Source organism: Ceratotherium simum, chromosome 38, assembly GCF_057802395.1.
Source record: "Ceratotherium simum simum isolate JZ-2026a chromosome 38, ASM5780239v1, whole genome shotgun sequence".
Lineage (NCBI taxonomy): Eukaryota > Metazoa > Chordata > Mammalia > Perissodactyla > Rhinocerotidae > Ceratotherium > Ceratotherium simum.
In genome coordinates this window covers 129,953-151,855 of record NC_141937.1, presented here as the reverse complement: position 1 = coordinate 151,855, position 21,903 = coordinate 129,953, and the positions used below count along the sequence as shown (strand labels likewise).

At 41.0% G+C, this 21,903-nt stretch overlaps 1 protein-coding gene across 4 annotated transcripts; it reads right to left on the bottom strand.

Annotated features, from left to right (window-relative positions):
• Positions 1-3,235: 3,235 nt before the first annotated feature.
• On the bottom strand, positions 3,236-21,747 carry PSMB1 (proteasome 20S subunit beta 1). Of its 4 annotated transcripts, none has more exons than XM_087424975.1 (7): positions 21,594-21,608; positions 20,134-20,409; positions 16,337-16,444; positions 12,549-12,630; positions 9,940-10,069; positions 4,863-4,969; positions 3,390-3,538 (listed from the first exon to the last, which is right to left on the bottom strand). In XM_087424975.1, the coding sequence occupies exons 2-7, from the start codon at positions 20,244-20,246 to the stop codon at positions 3,452-3,454; spliced, it is 627 nt and encodes a 208-aa protein (XP_087281101.1). In that variant the 5' UTR covers positions 20,247-20,409; positions 21,594-21,608; the 3' UTR covers positions 3,390-3,451. The 4 variants fall into 4 exon arrangements, with proteins under 4 accessions (XP_004443292.1, XP_087281101.1, XP_087281099.1 ...); XM_087424973.1 differs by lacking the exon at positions 3,390-3,538 and adding an exon at positions 3,605-4,246 and having other exon boundaries at positions 21,594-21,737; XM_004443235.3 differs by lacking the exon at positions 21,594-21,608 and having other exon boundaries at positions 3,236-3,521.
• Between the last annotated feature and the right edge of the window lie 156 nt (positions 21,748-21,903).

Here is a 21,903-nt window from a genome sequence, read left to right as displayed (position 1 = left end):
GATGTTGACAAACCCATAGTGGGCCTGTGGGTGAAACTTCCAATGATTGTCTCATACCCTCTGTCCTGGTGGAAAACGAGCTAACCAGCAGAACACAGGCATGAGGTTCTGGTACCCGAACTCTCCTCGCATGCAGGCTCACCGACAGTCCAAGTTGTCCGTGGACACAGCTGCCCTCTCATCCAAGGAAGTGACAACTTGAAGAGAAGGAACCTGAAGCTCCTTCCAAGTTTACGTGCATCCTGCTGCTGAAAACTCCAGAGGAGGGCTGGCAGGTGAGGGAGGTGAGGCAGCAGCCGTTTTGCTTTTGTGCCCACCTGGCAGGCGTGGGCGGCACCTGGGCTTACAGTGCCTTAGCTCCTGCTGGACCCTCTCTAGCTTCTCCTCAGCTGCTGGACCAGGAGAGTGTTTAGCCACCCAGGCCCTGGTACCCGTCATTGAAGGGGGGTCCTGGAGGTAGTGAAACTGGTGCGAGCGTCCTCATGGCCCCAGTTCACAAGTTCCAAACTGTTCCTGCATTCCCACTTCACACCCCTTGTCCCTTCCCAACAGTCTGCACTGGGGATTTTAGGTTCCAGCACAAAACACACATATAAGCAGCTCCTCTTAATTGCATGAAGTCAAGCTCTATAATAAACCCGTTATTATATGTCTTCTAGGGGTCGTTTCTCTGATTGAACCTGTCTGAAGAGGAGTTAAGGAAGTTTTCAAATTGTGTATGCATCACTGGGGCATTTGATTTTTTAAAAAATGCAGATTTTCATGTCCCAGCTCAAGAGACTAGGACACTATGTCTGGGATGGGCCCAGGAATTAGTTTTTAACAGTGCTCTATGTAATTCTGATATAGGGGATCCATTGATCACAAATAGAGGGGATGGGAGACCCTTGAGTCGGAAATCATGCTAATGACCGCTCCTGGGCCATGATGGGCTCTCCTAGGTAACAGGTACAGAAAGGCAGGGAAAAAACTTATCAGGGTAATAGTTGGGACACTTTGGTAATAAAGACCATTTTCCTACCAAATGTTCCATATTTCTCTCAAGTAGCCTCGCAAAGTCACTATCTTGTAGCCTGTAGCCTGATTTTTCTGTCTGCAATTAGAGCAGGAAATGTGGCCATGTGTGAAACAAGAAGGCACAAGAGTAGGACCTGCCAGTCACAGGCTCACCTCTGAGCCTCCACAACCCCACTGGGCAGCCCCATGGAGCTCAGACTGTAGAAAAGTATTTCTGCCCTGTCTGATAATTAAAGAAAAAACAAACATCTACACAGTATTCCAATTCAGCATGTGTACATTGTCGTGGCTAACACCTCCAAAGAGCAAGCACTGTTTTCCCACAACTTCTAATATGATCAGACTCTCTCAAGCCCTTTCATTCTGTGTGGCGAGCAGGAATGTAAATCTGACGTACGGAGGGCAGTCTCAACATAATGGCAGCTTTCTAATCAGAATCTTAAAGGCTGGTTAACTAAATTACACCTCGAATCTATCAAAGTGCTAAAAGGCTGCCTTTTGTAGGCAAGGAATTGTGGTTAACGATCTACAAAAGCCACCCAAATGACTGGAGTCAGTTGGCTCTAGAAGGATCCATGTGCCAGCACAGCCTGGCCAGGGTGGTGTTGGCTCCAGTCTCCTTCAAACACAAACTTTCAAATGAGACCACATTCAAGGCCTAGAGGAACACTAGGTTAAACTAATTTGTATCTGAAAAGGTGGGAAAAAAATTGCATGAATTTGTCAAACTTCCCTAGAAAGCACATGAATTACTCTAGACATACACAAATTTATATCAATAGTGAAAAATTGAATCCCGCCCCCCCAAATGGAATACCCTTGAAACAAACAAAAAATCTACTTTATATAACTGTAATGGTTAATTTTATGTAAACTTGACTGGATCACAGGGTGTCCATCTATTTGGCTAAATATTATTTCTGGGGGTCTATGAGGGTTTCTGGATGAGATTAGCATTTGAATCAGTAGACTGAGTAAAGCAGGTTGCCCTCCTCAATGTGGGTGGGCTTCACCCCATCCAGTGAGGGCCTGAAGAGGACAGAAGGGAGAATTTACTCTCTCTCTGCCCAACTGTTGAGCTGGGAGAGCAGTCTTCTCTTGCCCTTGGAGATAGCATTACACCATCAGTCTTCCTGGTTCTCAGGCCTTCGGACTCAGACTGGAATTCACACCATCCTCTCCTGGATCTCAAGCTTGCAGACGACCGATCATGGGACTCAGCTTCCATAATCACTTGAGTCAATTCCTCATAATAAATCTCTATATATTTATTTATGTATCCTGTTGGTTCTGTTTCTCTGGAGAACTCTAATACAATAAATAAAGATGAAAAATGTACATTTTGAATGGGATAGTCTCCAGTTTTCAGTTGTGATGTTATAAGAGAAAGATGAACAAGATCTCACATTGTGTCCCTAGTGCCTGTTGCAGAGCATTTAATAGAATTTGTAGAACACATTTTAAAATAGGTTATCTACTAGGGGTTTTTGATAATTTTAAATAAATTCTTAACAGTAGGCCAACAGTAAGATCCCATTATACCATAAGTTGTTGTCACAAAGCAAATCATATCCCCTAGGTTGTACTGTACAATTTGACTTGTTCAACACCAAGAAAGTTACTCCAACATTGTATGTAATAGAGTTAAAATGTATTTAATAGTTCTAAAACAAAAACTACTTTAGCTCTATCAAAACTTAGGTCTCGATTTTAATATTCCTCAAGTGTTTGTAAAATTCACCCCAGATTTCTGGCTAAAGCCCATTTAAAGGGCTATTTGCTTTTATAATTTTCTATTCTGGGTGATTTGAAGATTTTTCTCCCAAACAGCCATTCTGGACTGCTTGCTTGACAATTCCAAGGATGAGGAATCTTAAGATATTCCATTTACATCCATTAATGTCTTAATAAAACCAAGATGGTTTAAAGGTAAACCCGAGTAGTCTAAAGGGACTCTGCCCTTCAAGGCAAGCTGGACTAAATAAATCCAAAGAGCCCTCTTCATAAGATGGGCTGACCATCGTGATGATAAACTGATCAAAAAAGTCAACTTCTCCAAAATGTAAAGAAAAACTGACATGACCTGTTCACTTTTTTATCCTTAAAATAAAGAAATAGTTCCAGAAGATAGGCAAGTATGGGAAGAATGAAGAAAATGAAAGGAAGAAGGAATTCTACTTCCTAGCTCTGTCCTGCTGAGAGAAGACAAGTTACCAAATGAGAACTTCAGGTTTTATTTTTAATAAAACAAGTGAGTGAACAGTTCCAAAGGACAAAGTTAACCAGTTTTGAACTGATTAATGGTAACAGCACACAAATCAATCCTTCCTCAGGGGAATAGTCTCCTCCCTGATGCCCTCCTTGGTCACAATGCAGATCCTAAGTGCGTCCCCGGTGTAAACGTCCCTCTCGGCAGCAGAAATAAAGACGTCTTTCACAAGCCCCATGGCTCTGTCCAAGGAGAGTGGGACATGCTCCACATTCTGCATGTTCTTAAAACCAACCTGGCGGGACAGGAAACCTGAATGAGGAACCATATGACAGCACAAAGGAGGTTTAAGTCCCCTCAATGCCTGCACATGAAGGATTCACAATGAATTCATCACACACATCCAAAACGTCCCTCAACTGAAACGGTTCCAGATCTGGCTGAATCACACATATCTAACACCTGACAAATATCCACTGAGACAAAGCTCCCACCCCTGAGAAGCACATAATGTAGAGAGGTGGACATCTGTAAGCAGAAGATCGTCACAGAATGTGCTATAACTAAGAAGAAAAAAGAGCAAGGGGAGCTCCAAGCAGCCATAACTAAAGCTACAGAAGGAAGAAAGGCTTTGGCAGAGAATACATTCGAGTAGGGGATTGCAGAAGGATAAAGTGGAGTTAAAGAGTGGAGTGACTTCCCAGATGAGGGTGTGGGGCTTCCAAAGACTCCGAGACAGGACAGGCACATCATCTCAAGGATCTGGGTAGAAAGTGGAGTGACAGGAGAGGAAGCAGACATGCAATAAACAGAGAAGTAACCATACATGACATAGTTTAGAAAAGCAGGGCCTGGCCCAGTGGCACAGTGGTTAAGTGTCCACGCTACGCTTCGGCAGCCCGAGGGTTCGCAGGTTCGGATCCCGGGCACGCACCTGACGCACTGCTTGTCAAGCCATGCTGTGGCTGCGTCCCATATAAAGTACAGGAAGATGGGCACGGATGTTAGCCCAGGGCCAATCTTCCTCGGCAAAAAGAGGATTGGCGTCAGATATTAGCTCAGGGCTGATTTCCTCACAAAAAAAAAAAAAAAAGAAGAAAGAAAAGCAGGGAGCATGAATTAGGGAAGTCAGCTTGGAGGCAGAAGAATGTTAGGAAATAAACAATAACCGAGGCAAGATGCCATGCAGGTCTGAATCAGCCAGCAGTAATGGAGAAGGGGGGCAAATTAAAAATATACTTGGAAGTTAGAATACAAAATTAGGTGATAGAGAAATGGTAAGTACGCAGGAGGAAGGTATTTTCATGATCTTCAGGTAAAGATGGCAAGAGGAGAACTGAAAACATGGAACAACCGTGGTAGACATAAGCGATTTGGAAGTCATGAGAACACAGGAAGAAGTCGAAGCCATGGGAGTAGCTGAGTGGCCACAGGAGAGCCTATAGAACAGAGAGGCAAGAAGGTTTGGGTGGGGCAACTTAGCTTAAGAAACTCAGCAGTTTGTTACAAGAAAAACCGATATTTGTTACATTTACAAGAAAACCTGACTTCTCTGCTCTCCCAAGCTAAGGAAGAGGAGAACTTGGAGGAAATCAATTCACGTTCCATCACCACAACCTGGATGCAGGCTCCTTACCTGGTTGTCAAGCAGGGGCTGCAACATGGCGCTTGCTGAGCCTCCAGCTTTGAAGGAGTCTCTCTGGTAGGACCCCACTGGGTCAAAGCTGTACACGGCTCCCTTTCCTTAAAGAAAATTTAAGTAAGAAGCACAATCACTGTTGTACAGGTGACACCCAGCACAGTCTGCTCACCTCCCCTCTGAATGTGGTCAGAGGCCCACTTGCCCACTCTTGTCTCCATTACGGTGTTTGCCAACAGGAGCCTTAAGCTTTCTTCAAGCTAACCTCACCGATGACCTCCCTGTGGCTCCCAATATGTATGCGGTCTCATAGGCGCACTGGTTAAGTTAACTGGTTAACTCTAAGTTCTGCACCAAACTCCTCACAACATTCCTAAAAAATGAACTAGTGTAGTTCTAGGATAGACTTGAATTTAAAATTTTCCTCGTGCTAACCATGAACAGTCTCATAGAAAACTTACTGCTTTTGTACGCTTTTGTACATTTGTACGCTAATAAGAAGCACATTCTTTAGCATCAGCATCATAAAAAACCAACTTACTAAAGGAGAAATTTCAGAAAAACACAAATGCCACATGCAAAAGGTTAGTTTTGCCTAAAATGTAACCACTTGCTTTGTACTACCAGAATTAAGAATCACTACTTTTTCTGGTCAGAAAAATAGGATCTGAGTCAACCCATCCCTAAACTAAGAGTTCCAGACAACTGTGAGTGGGTGCATAAATGGGCTTGCCAGGCTCTCCTGAAGCAAGCATCAATTATACATCTTTTTTTGAAGAGCAATCTGGTGCAGAATCTATCAAGATGTAATACTACATACCCTCATACCCTCACTTGTAGAACAGGATTTATGTACAAGAATGCTTATATAAACACACAAAGAGATCATCTCTCTCTTAAAAGAGCAAAAACTTACAAGCAAACTAAAATCCATTAGCAGAAAATAATACGTCCACACAGCGATGTATAGCCTAGGAAGAGGGAGACGGGACAGGGACATCCACAGAACAATGAAAATGAAGAGATCTGCGATATGTATAGCATGGTCCTACTTTTGTTTAAAAGCAAGAAAACCATACATATATTTGTATAAGCACGCAAAAAAGCATATGAAGTGTAATTCCCTTTTTCTTGCCTCTGGGACTGGAGGCAAAAAAAAGGGAATTACACTTCATATGCTTCAGTATTATTTGAGTTTATTACAAACAAGTGTCTGTCACTGTAATTTTAAAAAAGGCCTTTTAAAAGCAACTATGTTCTGGGTGTGAGAAATCATGGATCACTTACAAGACGTGATTTAAAAGTGATATAACTGATTTTTAAAACACATTATACCAGAACTGAAACAGTCCAGTAGTTACCCTAGGGGATGTGTGATAAGGACAATTTTCTTACTATCCATGAACAACTGCCACTGTTAGCTGTGTGTATTTTTTCCATTGCAGCTACAATTATGTAGACAGAATTCCCTGCTGAGAAGGCAGCATCTGAGGTCACCTAAGAGAACCTGGGGAAATGTTTTTCCTAGAAGCAGGCTTAGGACAAGAAACCAGACCACAGTGGGCAGTTCACTAACAAAGTTCAACACACAAAGAAAGGATATGAGGTTTAAAGTCAAAAGAACTGTATCTCATGAGGCCAATAGGCCACAAGTAAAACGAGGCCGAAAGCTTTACTCAAGGGTGGAACCATCTCAGAAAACCACACATAGGTCTGAGGAAAACAAGAAAAAGAGTAGCACACATCCAAGACCAGAGCTTCAAAGACCCCTCAGAAGAGGCAAGAGAGACATTTGTAACTGCAGTGCAGAATGCATGAATCTTGACTGTAAATATAGTGTTTTTCTTCATCACAATAGTTGAAAAAAAGCACAATGTTTTCAATGTAAAAAATAAAATAAAAGCAGACAAGTCCTAGAAAGAAATACAGGTAAGCCTGGGATGGGGGAGGTCTAACAAGTAGGACAAAACACCATAAAGAAAAGATGGACAGATTTGCCTGTATGAAACTCAGAAACTTCTCTATAGCTAAAGACACCCCCCAAAACACAAAAGACAAACATTCTTGGGAAGCATTTGCCACATACATTACAGAGGGTTGACAAGTTGGATGGAGTTCTTATAAATCAGTAAGAAAAAGACTAACCTGCAAATAAGGAAATGAGAAAAGGTTAGTATATGGGTCAGTCTTCAAAGAAGAAATGAACAGGTCACTAAACACAAAAAGATGCTCAACTTCAATAAACTAAAAATATATATAAACTAAAACAATAAACTATTTATTGGGCGAAGATCTTTAAAATGTGTTAATTCTGATACTGGTAAGGATGCAAAAAAAACCAGGTACTCATGCCCCTGCTGGTAGAGTGCAGTGGCACACCCTTTCTGAAGGGCAAGCCAGTGATGTCATGAAAATGCAAAAAATATACATTCTCTGACCCAGAAACTCAACTTCCAGAATTTTTTCCAGGGAGATAAGCATAGTTGGAGAAGCACCCAAAACTGTATGTACAAGGATGTTCATCCTGTTGTTTATATTAAGGAAACTGGAAACTACCTAAACGACCTTTAGAGGACTGGTAAGGCAAGCTATGGAGCAGCTGATTCCACTGTTCCGAAGGACAGCTCTCGACTCTATTGTCCAAAAGGTCAGCAGTGGACCCCACTGTCCTGAAGGACAGCTGGTGACTCCAGCATCCTGAAGGTCTCCATAAGGAGCACTGCTCCTGACCTCCACCAACAAAAAAGACAGGAAGTAAAGTCTCTTGAGACATTAACAGAGGCTCTGGACTTGGGGCATCGGGTTTAGGAGCAGATGGGGTAAAGGGCAGGAAAGAAAACAGAAGCATTAAATGGAAAATGATACGCCACACAACGCAGACTTTTACAATCAGATTTTGGTATATCACCTTTCAGTATGACTGGATAGTAAAAAACGAACAGAAATATGAAAGAAGCCTCCAACGTACAAGACCGAGACCAAAAATAAACAAAATGAGAAAAGCTATCTGATAAAATGTGAAGAACAAAAGAAAACTTCAAAGGAAGTACAAAAAAATCTAGTAAGAACAGGACACACCACAAAAATAAGGAAGCCAGAACTAAGGGGCTGGCCCAGTGGCGTAGTGGTTAAGTTCGTGCGCTCTGCTTTGGCGGCCTGGGGTTCGCGGGTTCGGATCCCAGGTGCAGACCTACACACCACTCGTCAAGCCATCTGTGGTGGCGTCCCACATACAAAATAGAGGAAGAGTAGCACAGATGTTAGCTCAGGGCCAACCTTCCTCACCAAAAACAAACAAACAAAAAAAAAAAAAAAAAAAGAAAAAGAAAAAGAAGAAAAAGCTCTTGGAAATTAAGGACGGCAGAAATAAAAAAATTCAGTAAAGGATAAGAAGCTCAAGTTGAGGAAATCTTCAGAGTAAAACAAAAAGACAAACAGATGGACAATATGCAGGGAAAAAAATTAGAAAATACAGGATCACAATCCAGGTGGTTGTGAAGAAGGTGGGGAGGGGCAGACGGAGGAAAAGAGGACACAATAAATGAGAAAAGACCCTAGACAAGGAACACCACTCTAACATTTCAAAACACCAGAATAAAGAAAAGATCCTAAAAGCAAAGTCTCAAAAAAGGTCTCCGATTTCTTCTTCAGAAACCTGCTGGGAGATGTACACCACCTAAACAAGGAAATAAACCGAGAGAGAGGACACCGGGGAAGAGAGAGCTGAAGACTGTCTTGGGGAGCAGAAAAGAAGGCAGAGGACTGCTTTATTACACATAACTCCTCTAAGAAATAAAAACTAATTTAAAGAACAATCAAAGCAAACCACACAAGATTAGAAAAGATGGTGAGAAACGCCTGAGAACACCACCCAAACTGTCACATGGAAATCAAACAACAGGGCTTCGGAGTCAAGAGATACGAACCCAAACCTTAGCTCTGTGTTTACTAGATGTGAGCTGTCCCAAATTAGTCTGACTCTCAGAAAAACTGAAAGGACATTGTCTAGCCTGTTGAAATTCAATGGTAGCTATTATTAATGTTGCTAAAATCTGAATTTATTAATCTGAAATTCAAGTCAAACATACCTTAGGTCAACAGAGGCACCAGAGGTGTCTAGCATGCTGGGTTAGGCAAGCTAATCTGCAGTTAGAATTACTCAGGTTTAGGATAATTAATTTCTAAATCTAACTATTTACCAAGGCTAAGATTTATATTTTCTTTTAGTTTCAAGTAAGGTTGAAAGCTTTGAAAGAAATAGTGTCAACCTAATTTGTCTCCATCTAAACCACGGTAGGCAAAATGATCAGAATGCTCCCAGAGGCCATATATGGGAGTAGCAGTTAAGAGAGAGAGGGAGAGCAAAGAAAAAGCCAGTGGAACAGAAAGGAACAGGAGCAGACACTGGAGAGAGAAGGAATTGAGAAGCGTCTGATTTCTTCTTACCCAGAATTTTCCCTCTCAGAAGACAGACTTTATTTCAATCATGTTGTCCTCACCCACACATTTCTGTAACTTCTTTCTACAAGGGACTACCCTAAATGGTGGCACAGATCTGTCCTGGGAGATTGTAACAAGAATGATTTTCTTAGGCCCTCCAGGTCTGACTCTGACAGAAAATCAAAGAGGTGTTTCAAATATGTTCTGAAAACACTCGTGGAAACGCACACATTTATTCGAAGACATCACCTTTTAAGAACTTACTGAAGTTATTTGTTAATACATTGTCATTACTTAGAATCATACTTAGATTAGGTCAAGCTTCTCCAGGTCAGATTTCTTTCTATAAGATTAAAATGCTAATTATCTACTACTGAACTCATTCAAGATCTTGAGAAAATAGTAAACTAACTGACTGCTCAACATTCACTACTGGAGCTTTAATATATCACTTGCTATGTGTCTTTAGATAGTCTTTTATTTCCCTTTTAGCTTCAGTTTCTTCATCACTTTAATTATCCAGAAAATGAAGTTGTTGGGCAAGATGGTGTTTATAGTTCTTTTCAACTCTAGATGGAAACACACACATGTAAGAAATGCAATCCCCTTCATTTCCCAGAAAGAAAGAATCTACCTTCTTCATCAAGGCCCCCGATGATGTTGTAAACATAGTACGGAAAGAAGCGCCTTGAATAGAGGATTGTAGACAGCATTGCAGCAATCGCCCCCGTAGTCATGGCCTTGTTATTGGAATGCTTATACATCTGCAATCATTAACAAAAGTAACAGGCATGTAGAGGCAGAATATATTACAGACTAGAACAACGAACAGTAAAGTGAAAAGAATGAATGTTTATCTTGGTGAAAGGATGCACGTTTCTTTCATGATCAAACAACACAATATTATTAAGTTATTATACTCTATCACTGTGGGGGCTATAAGAATTTTTAAGGGGAAGAATGTTAGGTTTAAAGACTCTTATTTTTCACACCGCCCTTATCTGAGGCAATGCTAATTCAAAAGCAAAGTCACACTTCCATGTGCATATGAGATGACCTGGGGAAGATGCTTCAAATCCAGCTATCCACTCTGAATCTAGACCAAAGTCAGCAAACTACAGCCCGCAGGCCAAATCTGGCCCACCACCTGTTTCTGTAAATAAAGTTTTATTGGAACACAGTCTCCTTCATTTATTACATACTGTCTACACCTGATTTTGCATTACAATGGCAGAGTTGAGTAGCTGGAACAGAGACCAAATGGTCCATAAAGCTGAAAATATTTACTATCTGGCCCTTTACAGATAGTTGGCTGATGTTTGATCAGACCCAGATATAAGTCCCTCTTTTTGGAGAGCAGATATCTGTGAGAACGGAAGTTACGAGGGGAGCACCCTTACTCTGCATATTCTAGCGCAGGGCAGTGGTCTTGCTCCTTAAAGCCTCTACCGCAGAGAAGAGAAGTATCCAAAACAGGATCTTATACAGCGATTTCCAATCCTAGATTTACTACACCCTTGGAAATCCTAAATTATCCAAAAGACTGAGAAATCCTACCAAAATTGCAAACATAAAATGAATTTAAGTTCACCAATTTCTCTGTCAGCCACACAGCAAGCAACTCTAAAGAGAAACCAAAGAAGTACTGTAAAATCAAACAATGACAGTACAAATACTGAAGAAAGATTAGAAATGAGCTACATGTAATGGATACATCAGTGTACCAAGTTTTTTTTCCAAAGTGCAAGTTATAAAAAAAAAATTCTTAATTTCATTTCGTTTCAAACCAAGCACCAACATTTTATTCACCTCACCATTCATGTAACAATGTATAAAGAAAAATTTCAAGGACTGTGTATTAAAAGTTGAATTCCCTGTTCCTTTTTTCATTTTAGTAACAAAACACTAATCTCCATGTCATGCTTATTTTTGTTCTCCAAGTTCCACTTATAAAATATGCATCAGGAATTGTACAAATATGTCAATAAATGTTAAGTCGCTGAAGCTTTTGATGTAAGTAAAGATTTTAAGTACTAACAATTGATAAATACTGAATGCAATCATTTCTACACATTCAAAAAGCAAGTGTCAGTTAAATAAATGCATTGCATACTCCAGTGACTATGACATCATTCGTAAGTGTAAATAATCTCACGTGTTATTCACAAATAGGCAAAACAGAATGTGATCACCTCTAACTTTTTCATGTACCAGATAGACTTACCAACTACGTAAAAATTATAACTATATACCCTACAAACTAAATAAGTCAGGGTATATAATATTGATATATGAAAAAAAAGTCACTAGGCTATAGTTCCTTGAGAAACAGATCTACATATATGGAAACTGACATACAGTGATTGAGAATCCTACTCCAACTGTGTAGTGCTTCCAACTGAGAATAATCTGTGTTTACTGGTTATTATTACAGATGAAATTCATTTTAATACAGTCCAAGTTACTCCTATCCTATATTCCTTGGAACTATTTGAAACAAACACTGCTTAACATACACAGGCCATAATCAAAATCCAGACAGGCTTTTGCTTTTATTAAGAGTCCGTATTCCTTTGTTCTACATACCTTCCCACCAAAGACATGCAGACAGCGACAGTGTCAGCCCCTTTAAAAACTGCAAACAGGTTAGTCCATCTCATTCTCTCACATCTTAATACAAACCCTTTTCCTCTCTTCTACCTGTATCTATGTCGTGTCAAATGTTCCTCCTCAGGGGCTATCAACTAAAGCCTGTTAAGGTGTTAGGTGATGATGGCTTAGGGTTGTGACTCTCATCCACACTCCTGGCTTATTCCATCCTATTCCTGCTCACATGTCCTGTCCACTAAGAGTGCAATGTTGTAAAGAGGGAAAGCATGACAGGTGATGGTATTCCAAACCAATCTCCTGTCTAAAAGCTTGGCTCCTCCACAGAAATTGATCTGTTTTGGTTTTGAGGGGAAGAGTATCTTCAGAGGAACTCCCTCCCAGGCTCCAAAAAGGACAGAGAATCCTTTATATCGTACAGTGATTTTAACAAATGGAATTTGCTGTAGTTTCACATTATGCTACTTTAATGATGCTGCATTAACGGCATCATTTTATCTCTAGGATAGGTTATGGTTTCACCTGCTGACCTGGCATTCCACAGCTATTCTGAGCAACAGTCATGGTGTATGCTTAAAAGAATCTAATGAATTGTTATTAACTTCCAACAGTGTAGACATGTACAAAAGCATCTACCTTTAGTCTTGCTTCAATAATCTTTGTCAGGGTAAGACAGTCTCCATGAAAACCGCTGCATCCAATGACTGTTTTGTCTGTTCTGTAAAAAGCACATTTCAGGAAACTGAGTTGATTAGACAGTAAAGCAAAATATGTCTTGGGCAATTTTATTTTATTTTATTATTTATTTATTTATTTTTTTGTGAGGAAGATCAGCTCTGAGCTAACACCCATGCCAATCTTTCTCTTTTTGCTGAGGAAGACTGGCCCCTGGGCTAACTTCCGTGCCCATCTTCCTCTACTTTATATGGGACGCCGCCACAGCATGGCCTGACAGGTGGTGCATCGGTGTGCACCTGGGATCCGAACTCGGGCCGCCAGCAGTGGAGCGTACACACTTAACTGCTATGCCATGGGGCCGGCCCCTGTCTTGGGCAATTTTAAATTTAAACTCCTATTCCCATCATTTACTAAATGGTAATGGGACAACTACTTAGCCCTTTGGAGGGGTGGGAGGTCTGTATCCTGACTTCTCACTCCCTATACCAAATGAATTATAGGTGGGTCAAAGGCTTAAAGAAAAAATGAAACTATGAATGGACTAAAGAAAACACAGGTGAATTGTTTACAACTTTGGTTTGAGGGCAGCCGACTTAAATATGACATAATCCAATGTTCACATAGAAAAGTGTCATAAATTCGACGACTATATAAAAAATTAAAACTTCTGTAAAGAAAAATAAGATGAACAAAGATTAAAAAAAAACAGACTATATATCTGTAGTACATATGACTGAAGTCTACCTTTAACTTCCTTAGCGTACAAAGGGCTTCTACAGATATGAAAATCATTAACAACACAATGGATCCTGGGGATGGGATGTACAGCATGGGGGCTATGGTTCACGATACTGTATTACATATAAAGTTCCTAAGAGAATAGATCTTAAAAGTCCTCATGACAAGACAAAAAATCTTGTAAATATGTATAGTGATGCAGATGTTAAGTAGACGTATTGTGGTGATCATTTTGCAATATATACAAATATGGAATCATCGTGTTGTACATCTGAAACTAATATAATGTTATACATCAATTACACCTGTATAAACTCCACTCCCCCTCCCACACACACACAATGGAAAGATGGGTAAAGTTCTATGAAAGCTACAAAGAGACACAAGTCACCATAAACGTATGAAAAGAGCCTCCACCTCACTTAGAAATCCAAATCTAAGAAGAGATGATTTCAACCAATTAGATTGACTAATAATGCCTAATGCTGGTGAGGTAATAGAAAATGGGTACTCTCAGAAACTAGGAAAGGGTACACATTGATCTAACTTTTTAGAAAGACCATTTGGAAGTATCTAGTAAAAATTTAAATGCACATCACTTTCACTCAATAATTCCATTATAGAAATTCATTCTGTCAACATAACTCACACAAGTTTGCAAAGATATGCTCTAGGCTTGCTTGTGTAAGTATACATATTACGGTAAAGACTCTCCAAAACAAAACAAACAAAAAACCTAAATGCCCACCAGAGGGGAACTGATTAAATTTGGTATATCCATACAAATTCAACCATGTCTCAGAAATTAATTCCTACATCTTGATATCAATCTATAAGGAAACCTAAACCAATCTGGTCAAGAACTATTTAGCAGAGGCCACATGATAAACTCTTCCTTTCATAAATTTATGAATGACTCATACAAATCACACACGTCCAACTGGGGGGACCAATGACACCTCCAGAGGCATCATCACATTTCTTGATCTACCCCTACAACCAACCTCATTACACTGACTTAAAGATCTCCAATCTCCCATAAGCCTTCACTGACTTTGCTACCAAGATGTGATTGACAATACCACCAGCATAGCATGAAACTGTCAAAACTTCAAGATACTTTTTCCAAATATCCAGGTACATCAAAGGAAGGAGAGTTTCCATGCAAAGCATAAAGAGTAAACGGGCTGGCCCTGTGGCTTAGCGGTTAAGTAGCTCCGCTACTGGCAGCCCGGGTTCGGATCCCTGGCGCGCACTGACGCACCACTTCTCCGGCCATGCTGAGGCGGCGTCCCACATACAGCAACTAGAAGGATATGCAACTATGATGTACAACTATCTACTTGGGCTCTAAGGAAAAAAGGAGGAGGATTGGCAATAGATGTTAGCTCAGAGCCAGTCTTCCTCAGCAAAAAGAAGAGGATTAGCATGGATGTTAGCTCAGGGCTGATCTTCCTCACAAAAAAAATAAAAAAGAGTAAATGTAGAGTCTCAAACAGGTGGGGAAGAGACAGGCTTGGCTCTAGGTCAGCCTTAAAGGGCATGGGATTAGGGGTACTCAGGCAGCTTCAACTGTACGTATGGTGTAGTGCTGAAGATGGATGACAGGGACACAGGAAGTCATCAACGTTGTATCTATCTGTATATCTAAAATATTACAGGGGATGGCCTGGTGGTGCAAGTGGTTAAGTGTGCGAGCTCTCTGCTGCGGTGGCCCGGGGTTTGCCGGTTCGGATCCTGGGCGTGCACCGATGCACTGCTTGGCAAGCCATGCTGTGGCGGTGTCCCATATAAAGTGAAGGAAGATGGGCACGGATGTCAGCCCAGGGCCAGCCTTCCTCGGCAAAAAAAAAAAAAAAGAGGATTGGCAGATGTTAGCACAAGGCTGATCTTCCTCACAAAAAAATAAAAAAACATAAAATATTACATTAAAAAAGAACAAGTATTCACTTCAGCAGCATACACTGAAACAGAACGTCACAAAGATGAGCAGGACCTTGCACAAGGATAGTGTCTATAGAGTTATGTTTTAAAATTTTATTTATGACATTCAATACTTTTAAATTATAAAAGTTACATCTTACAAGAAAAAAGGTAGAAATGGTGCACTATGAATCACAGAGGAGAAAGGGGTATCAGAAGATGGAAGAAGTGAGCAGAAAGGCAACTGGGAAAATGAAGACAAACTTCAGTTGTTCTTTAGGTTAAGATGTAGGCCAGCCCTGGACCAGGAAAGAGGACAGAGCTCTCCTTTACCTACTCCCTACAGCACCACAAGGCTCTGTCCAAAGGACTGGAACCTCATCAGTCCATTCCTATTATAATTCAGGTTTAATAGGCTCTTGTGGACTAATCTAGAAATTAACCACCATTTATAACTGTTTCAAAAAATGTTAAATACAAACCACTGCTAATCTACAAGATGCATTTTAGTGATTTATGTTGACATTTTTTTCTTTCAGTAGATGACTTCATTTTCAAATGTTGTAGAAAAAATATAGCTAGCCCATTAAAACTGTGAGCCACGGATATAACTGTTTAGGATATAGCTAAATTGAATGTTAGAGGTAAAAAAAAAAAAAAAAAGTAGGTAGATTAAAAAAAATTTAATCGATCAATGGATGGATAGAAGGGTGAAAAAATATATGATAAATTAATTATAGGAAAATGCTAATAATAAGAGCTAAGTGATAGTATATGAGTGTTTACTAGAAAATTATTTTACCTTTGTTGTATATTTAAAGTTTTTCATGATAAAATATTGATGTAAAAATATTTAGGTTACCAAAACCACTGTTGGCACCCAGATATGGCAAATACCATAAATACTGCATATTGAATTTTTAAGAAATACAAACTTAGAAAATTGTTTTCTAACAAAAATGCAAATTAAGCTGCAAACAGGCAATCTAAAAACTCATGAAACAAATCATTTATAAATTGAATCTCTTGCAGCATTAAATCATCACAAGGGGCTGGGAAATGTGTCCTTAGAAATATTTACTTACAATTTGTAACATTTGGGGCTGTCCCGGGTGTGAATTGAATACCCTTCACTCAATCGAGTATCAGAAGCAACAATTGAAAAATCTTCTCCCGCAATTGCCAATATAGTACTGAGGAAAAAAAAGACAAAAAAAATTAATGAATTCTTCTGAATGGTAATAACACCTCTCCGAATAGGAGTGCTCCATAACATATACTGGGATAAAATCCACTAGACGGGAGCAAGAGCAGGATTCAAATGGAAGAGGAAAGATCAGTAGGAAAGGGTTCTTGGCTACGCATCATCTGTGAAGAAAACATTAGGTACTCCCTAAAAAACACAAGCCTACATCAGAGCAAAGGTGCCTTTGTAGGAGGTAACAGAAAAGCCACTGAATTATCATCATCATCAAAAAATTAAAAACTTACTTTGTGCAAGGCACTGATAATACAAAACAGCCAAAGGCCAGGGCCCTGTAGAAAGTGGTACCACAACACAAGCTATCTAAGCTCAGAGAGGAGGGGCTTAATGTTTTCATTTCTTTATATCCAAGCCCTTATATGATGTCTAGCATTCAGGAGACACCCAGATATCTGTTGAAAAATGAATGAATGAAGAATGAACTTCTCCCTTTGTGGCTGTATGATGTGACGGCAGTTTACTGAAGAGGCCTAGAGCACGAACCACAAAAGCAGTCTGTCTGAGGCGCTGGCCCGGTGGAGTAGTGGTTAAGTTCACACACTCCACTTCGGTGGCCTGGGGTTCGCAGGTTCAGATCCCAGGCACGGACCTACGCACCACTTATCAAGCCATGCTGTGGCAGGAGTCCCACATGTAAAGTAGAGGAAGATGGGCACAGATGTTAGCCCAGGGCTAATCTTCCTCAGCAAAAAGAGGAGGATTGGTAACAGATGTTAGCTCAGGGCTAACCTTCCTCACCAAAAAAAAGAAAAGGAGACTGACTTCTAATTCTGACTCTCCCACTCAGCAGACAGGATACTGTGGGTTAAGTTCCTTAACTTCTCAAGGCCTCAATGTCCTGATATGTAGATCAGAGGTCATAACAGTAGCGACCTTATCAGGGTGCGGCAAGGATTAAGTGAGTTGATAATTGTAAAGCCCTTATACCAATGCCTAAAACACAACTGCTCCCCCACTAAGCATTAGCTATGATCGTTGGAGCAAATGTATGAGCAGTAATCACCGAGGACGTGGGCTCCGGAGTTACCCAAGACCTGTCCTTGCCACTTACTAGCTCTGTGACCTTGGACAAATTATCCAAGTTCAAGTTGATGATAACAGCAGTTCCTGTGTTAAAGGATGACTGTGAATTAAATGACGTAATTCACAGAAAGCATCCAGCACACTGCATGACAGAGCATAAGCACTCAGAAAACTCTAGCCACCATTTTTACCGAGGTGGATGTGCACTAAAGCTCTGAAGTAGAAAGGAATGGCATTCCTGATAATACGGACAGTGAATGAAGCAAAACAGCTAATAATCCAAATGATACAAACAACTAGTTCAAGTGACCCCACTTTTTTTGGTGAGGAAGACTGGCCCTGAGCTAACATCTGTGCCAATCTTCCTCTATTTTGTATATGGGACGCCACTACAGCATGGCTTAATGAGCGGTACGTAGGTCCGCACCCAGGATCTGAACCTGCAAACCCCCACTGAAGCGGAGCATGCAAACTTAACCACTATGCCACCAGGCCGTCGCCAAGATGTCCATTTTTGTGTAAGCAAGTGGAGGCTTATGTGATGGACAGGGATCTGACTGTAGAAGATCCCAAATGCGAACTTAGGATTTTGGAATTTTAGCGAGGAATCATAATGCTTATATGAGCAAGAATGAGAAAAGTTCCATTTGGAAAGTGGGGTTTTAAGAAGGCTGCTGTGACAATGGGATGGTAACAGTTTTCCAACAACATTCATGCAACAAGAAGGTAGCAGTGTGGACAGGAAGAAACGAATAAATAAAAAAAAAAATTAACACACAAATTGTACAAGTTTTTGTAAATGTGTTAGAAGCTGAAGAGCCAATTATGACATCCAAGATTTTAAACTTGGATGAGCAGCATGACAGTATAATTAAAAGTATAAAGGAGGAGAGGTGATTGGGAGGAATAATTAGCTTGCTTTCTGTTTTAGTATCTTCAGTTATGCTGAGAGCACAAAGTCCAGGTACAAATGTTTTATTTAAGAAACCAGAATTGAGGGACTCAGAGGTAAAATTGGAGAAACAGAGTTGGAAATTATCCTCCCACGAATGCGACATGTGACAGTGCTGAGTCACAAATATGGAGGTCAATGACTTAAAGTTTAATCACACATAAAGAAGTAGAATAGAAAAAGATATAGAACTAAGCTTTATTACGTAGAAGCAAAGGCTACCCAAAAGCCAGCAGCAATAAATGCTAGAGAAAAAAAAAAAAAGACTGAGAAAAGGTAATTTAATAATCAGAAAGTCATAAGTAACTAATTTTTAGGGCAGTAATGGCTTAAATTGGATTACAGGGGCTTAAAAAGTGAGTAACAAGTACTGAATACTAAACACCTTGAAAAATCTTATAAAAAATTTATAACTGCTCTATGACATGGGTCTAACAACCCATCTTACCATGTAACTATTCATTGTCACAGGAAGCGTTTAGAAGAGCAACGGTAAAAGCATACACACTCAGTGGCAATGTACCTAGGGATTCAAGTGCTGGCTCAACTTCACACCAGCTCTGTGCCTACAGCAACGCAACTTCTACAAGCCCCAGTTCATTTGCAAAAATGGGGTTAATGCCACCTAACACTTAATTATCGTGAGAATTAAAAAAGATAACCGCTTGCAATTTACAAAATGCTTCTTTCTTGATTTTCTTCCCCCAAACTACCAGTAGCTAATGAAGATAAGGAAATTTGGGTTAAAGAAGTTGAGAGGTACCCAAGACAACACTGGCCTTCAGTGGCAGAAACAAGGCTAAAATCACAGCCTTCCATTCCCTTTCCAACAAACTCCAAAAATCTGCCTTAAAATTTTTAATCCATAAGTACTTGCTTAATTAACCTGGTTATCATAACCATCTGTTTGTTCGAATTGCGTCTGCATGCTTTCATGTAGGAAGTTGGGTTGGTATGATAACCGTTATTTCCATTTACATCGCTACGGTGATCACTCTTAAGAGTCCTAAAGAGAGCATCTTTCTACAACTCTAATTCTTTTGGTGTACTATCAGGGGAAAGTATTACTCAAGAAAAAGCTGGTAATTTAAAAAAAAAAAGACAACTTGAACGCAACATACAAGAATACACACATTAAAAGGTCCCCATTCTGAGTATTTCTTTCCTTGAACTTAAGCTAAACCTTAAAAACAAGCACTGATCTATCAAACTAAGTCTAGCCAACCCATCGCACCTTCTACCTAAAATAACAGAAAATGACTGAGTTGTCTGATCAGAAGTCTCAGCTACAGACGCAACCATGCCTCCAAAGACGCGGACCTGTTAACTTCAGAGGCTGAACGTCCCCCTGCCGCCGGCGTGACAAGCACGCTCACACCCCGCGAGAGGGCGAGGCCCGTGTCTGAAGCTCTTTCAGAACAGAGCCCAGACCTCCATTCCTGTCTGCTGTCTCACCGCAGCAGAGGGCGGGTTATGCCCAGCCACCGTCCAAACCCAGACCCAGGGGACCGACCCACAAGGAGAAGCCCGGGAGAGAAGACGGCCCCGAGCGCCGCGGAGAGGGGCCCGCGGGCGGCGAGGCTGAAGCAGGGACGGGGTTGGGGGTTGGGGCGGAAGTGAAAGCGGCGGCCCCCTGGGCTTACCCTCCGTTGAAAGCGTAAGGCGAGAAGCGCAGCTGCAACGGGCCCGCGGCTCCGTGAGGCTCCAACGCCGGGTCTCTGCCGGGACCCGAGAACACGGCTGCGGAGGACAACATCGCGCGGCACCACTCCTGCTGTCTCACGGCGAGATGGCGGCCCCGCCGGAAGCTGCGTCACTTCAGGCTTCCCCGCGGCACTCCCTCTGCCGCTCTATCTCGCACCCGTCGTTGCTCCCGGAGGTCAGTGCCGCCGCCTGGCGTGTTGGTAGCGGCGCATCCCCTATTGTAAGACAGCTGACAGATGTAAAGGTTTTCTTTCCTAAGAAAACATTCGAATTCACTCCTAATGGACAAAAATTTTAGTCTGATCATACAAAAAAACTCCTAAAACTATGGAGCAATGGAAACTCGAATACTGTATTGGAATGTAAATTGGTACAGCCAAATTTCGAAAAGGGATTGGCACCACCTAGCATAGTTGAAGATGTAGACACCTCATTACCCAGCAATTCCACGCCGAGGTGTATACCCCCAGAAGACATGTGCAAGAATGTTCATACAGCATTGCTCTTAATGGCCCCAAGTTGCAAACGAGCCAAATGTCCAAAAATAGGAGAATGGATAAACTAATTGAGGGATACGTCACAGCAAGGAACATTAACCGACTGCAGCTAGAGGGAACACACATCAACATGGATGTCTTATAGCGTTGGGCAAAAGAATACATACTACATAACTCAGGAGTACACAGTGAGTAGGAAGGACCCGTTTGGCTGGGGTATGGAAGGTGGGGGGGGGTGGTTCTGATGCTGGTAATACTCGGTTTCTTTACTTTATTCATAACCATCTGTTAATCTGTACATATGTTTATGCACTTCCTTATCTGAATATTATATTTTACAATTTTTAAAATGTTATTTTTAAAAAGCAAGCAAGCAATTGGCTAATATAGGACGGACTACCTGATATATACATGCAATTCTGGAACCAGAAAAGACTTTTGAAAAGTACTTGGTTAATTAAAACTTTCCCTATGTTTTACTGTAAACAAACAAAGGATAAAACAAACGATTTTCTTTCATGGTTATGGACAGAGTATTGTACTTATTCAGGTACTGTCCTGGAGACAAAAAATGTATATAACATTTCCTTTCCTTAAGGGGCTCACAACCTCATTGATTATATAAAATACAAAAGAAGCAAAATCACAAGCAGTACAATCTATGATTATGTCTAAATGAGCCATAGAAGGAGATGCAGGTACTCTGGGGTCCAACCAAGCACCCAGGAAGCAAACAAACAGAAACAACTACCGATAGTCTCTTCCTGACAAATGTGAAAAGAGTGAATAAGATGGTAGTAGCAGAATTAAAATATCATTGAATATGTAAACCAGGCTGTCCGCTTTTGTTTTCCTTATCCTTCTACATGTTTGAGAAGAGCCAACACGCACTGAGTGCTTACCGTGTGCCACAGTTCATGCATTTCCTTAATCCATCTCACAACGCTATTAGTATTCCACTCGACAGACGAAGAAACTGAAGCAGAGAGGTCAGGTAACTTGTCAAAGGTCATACCGCCAGTCGGTTTGAAAAGTCAGCATTTAAAAATCAGTATCCCGCCTACGTCCAGCAGAGACCAATTAGAAGATGCTCGGGCAAGGCGACCTCGCCCCGGTACACCACAGGAGCTCCGCCCCGCCGCTCGCGTCCCTTAAGCCAAGTACCCAGGGAAACGCAGGAAGTGACGGAGCGCCCACACTTCACATGGCGGC

What these genes read in the sequence shown, in the direction of transcription:
- PSMB1 (XM_087424973.1), bottom strand. Translation starts at nt 20,246, where the DNA reads ATGTTGTCCTCCGCAGCCGTGTTCTCGGGTCCCGGCAGAGACCCGGCG. An exon ending in CCTTACGCTTTCAACGGAGG is followed by an intron (nt 16,445 to 20,133) that starts GTAAGCCCAGGG and finishes TTTTTTCCTCAG; the next exon opens with TACTATATTGGCAATTGCGG. An exon ending in TTATTGAAGCAAGACTAAAG is followed by an intron (nt 10,070 to 12,548) that starts GTAGATGCTTTT and finishes TAATGATTGCAG; the next exon opens with ATGTATAAGCATTCCAATAA.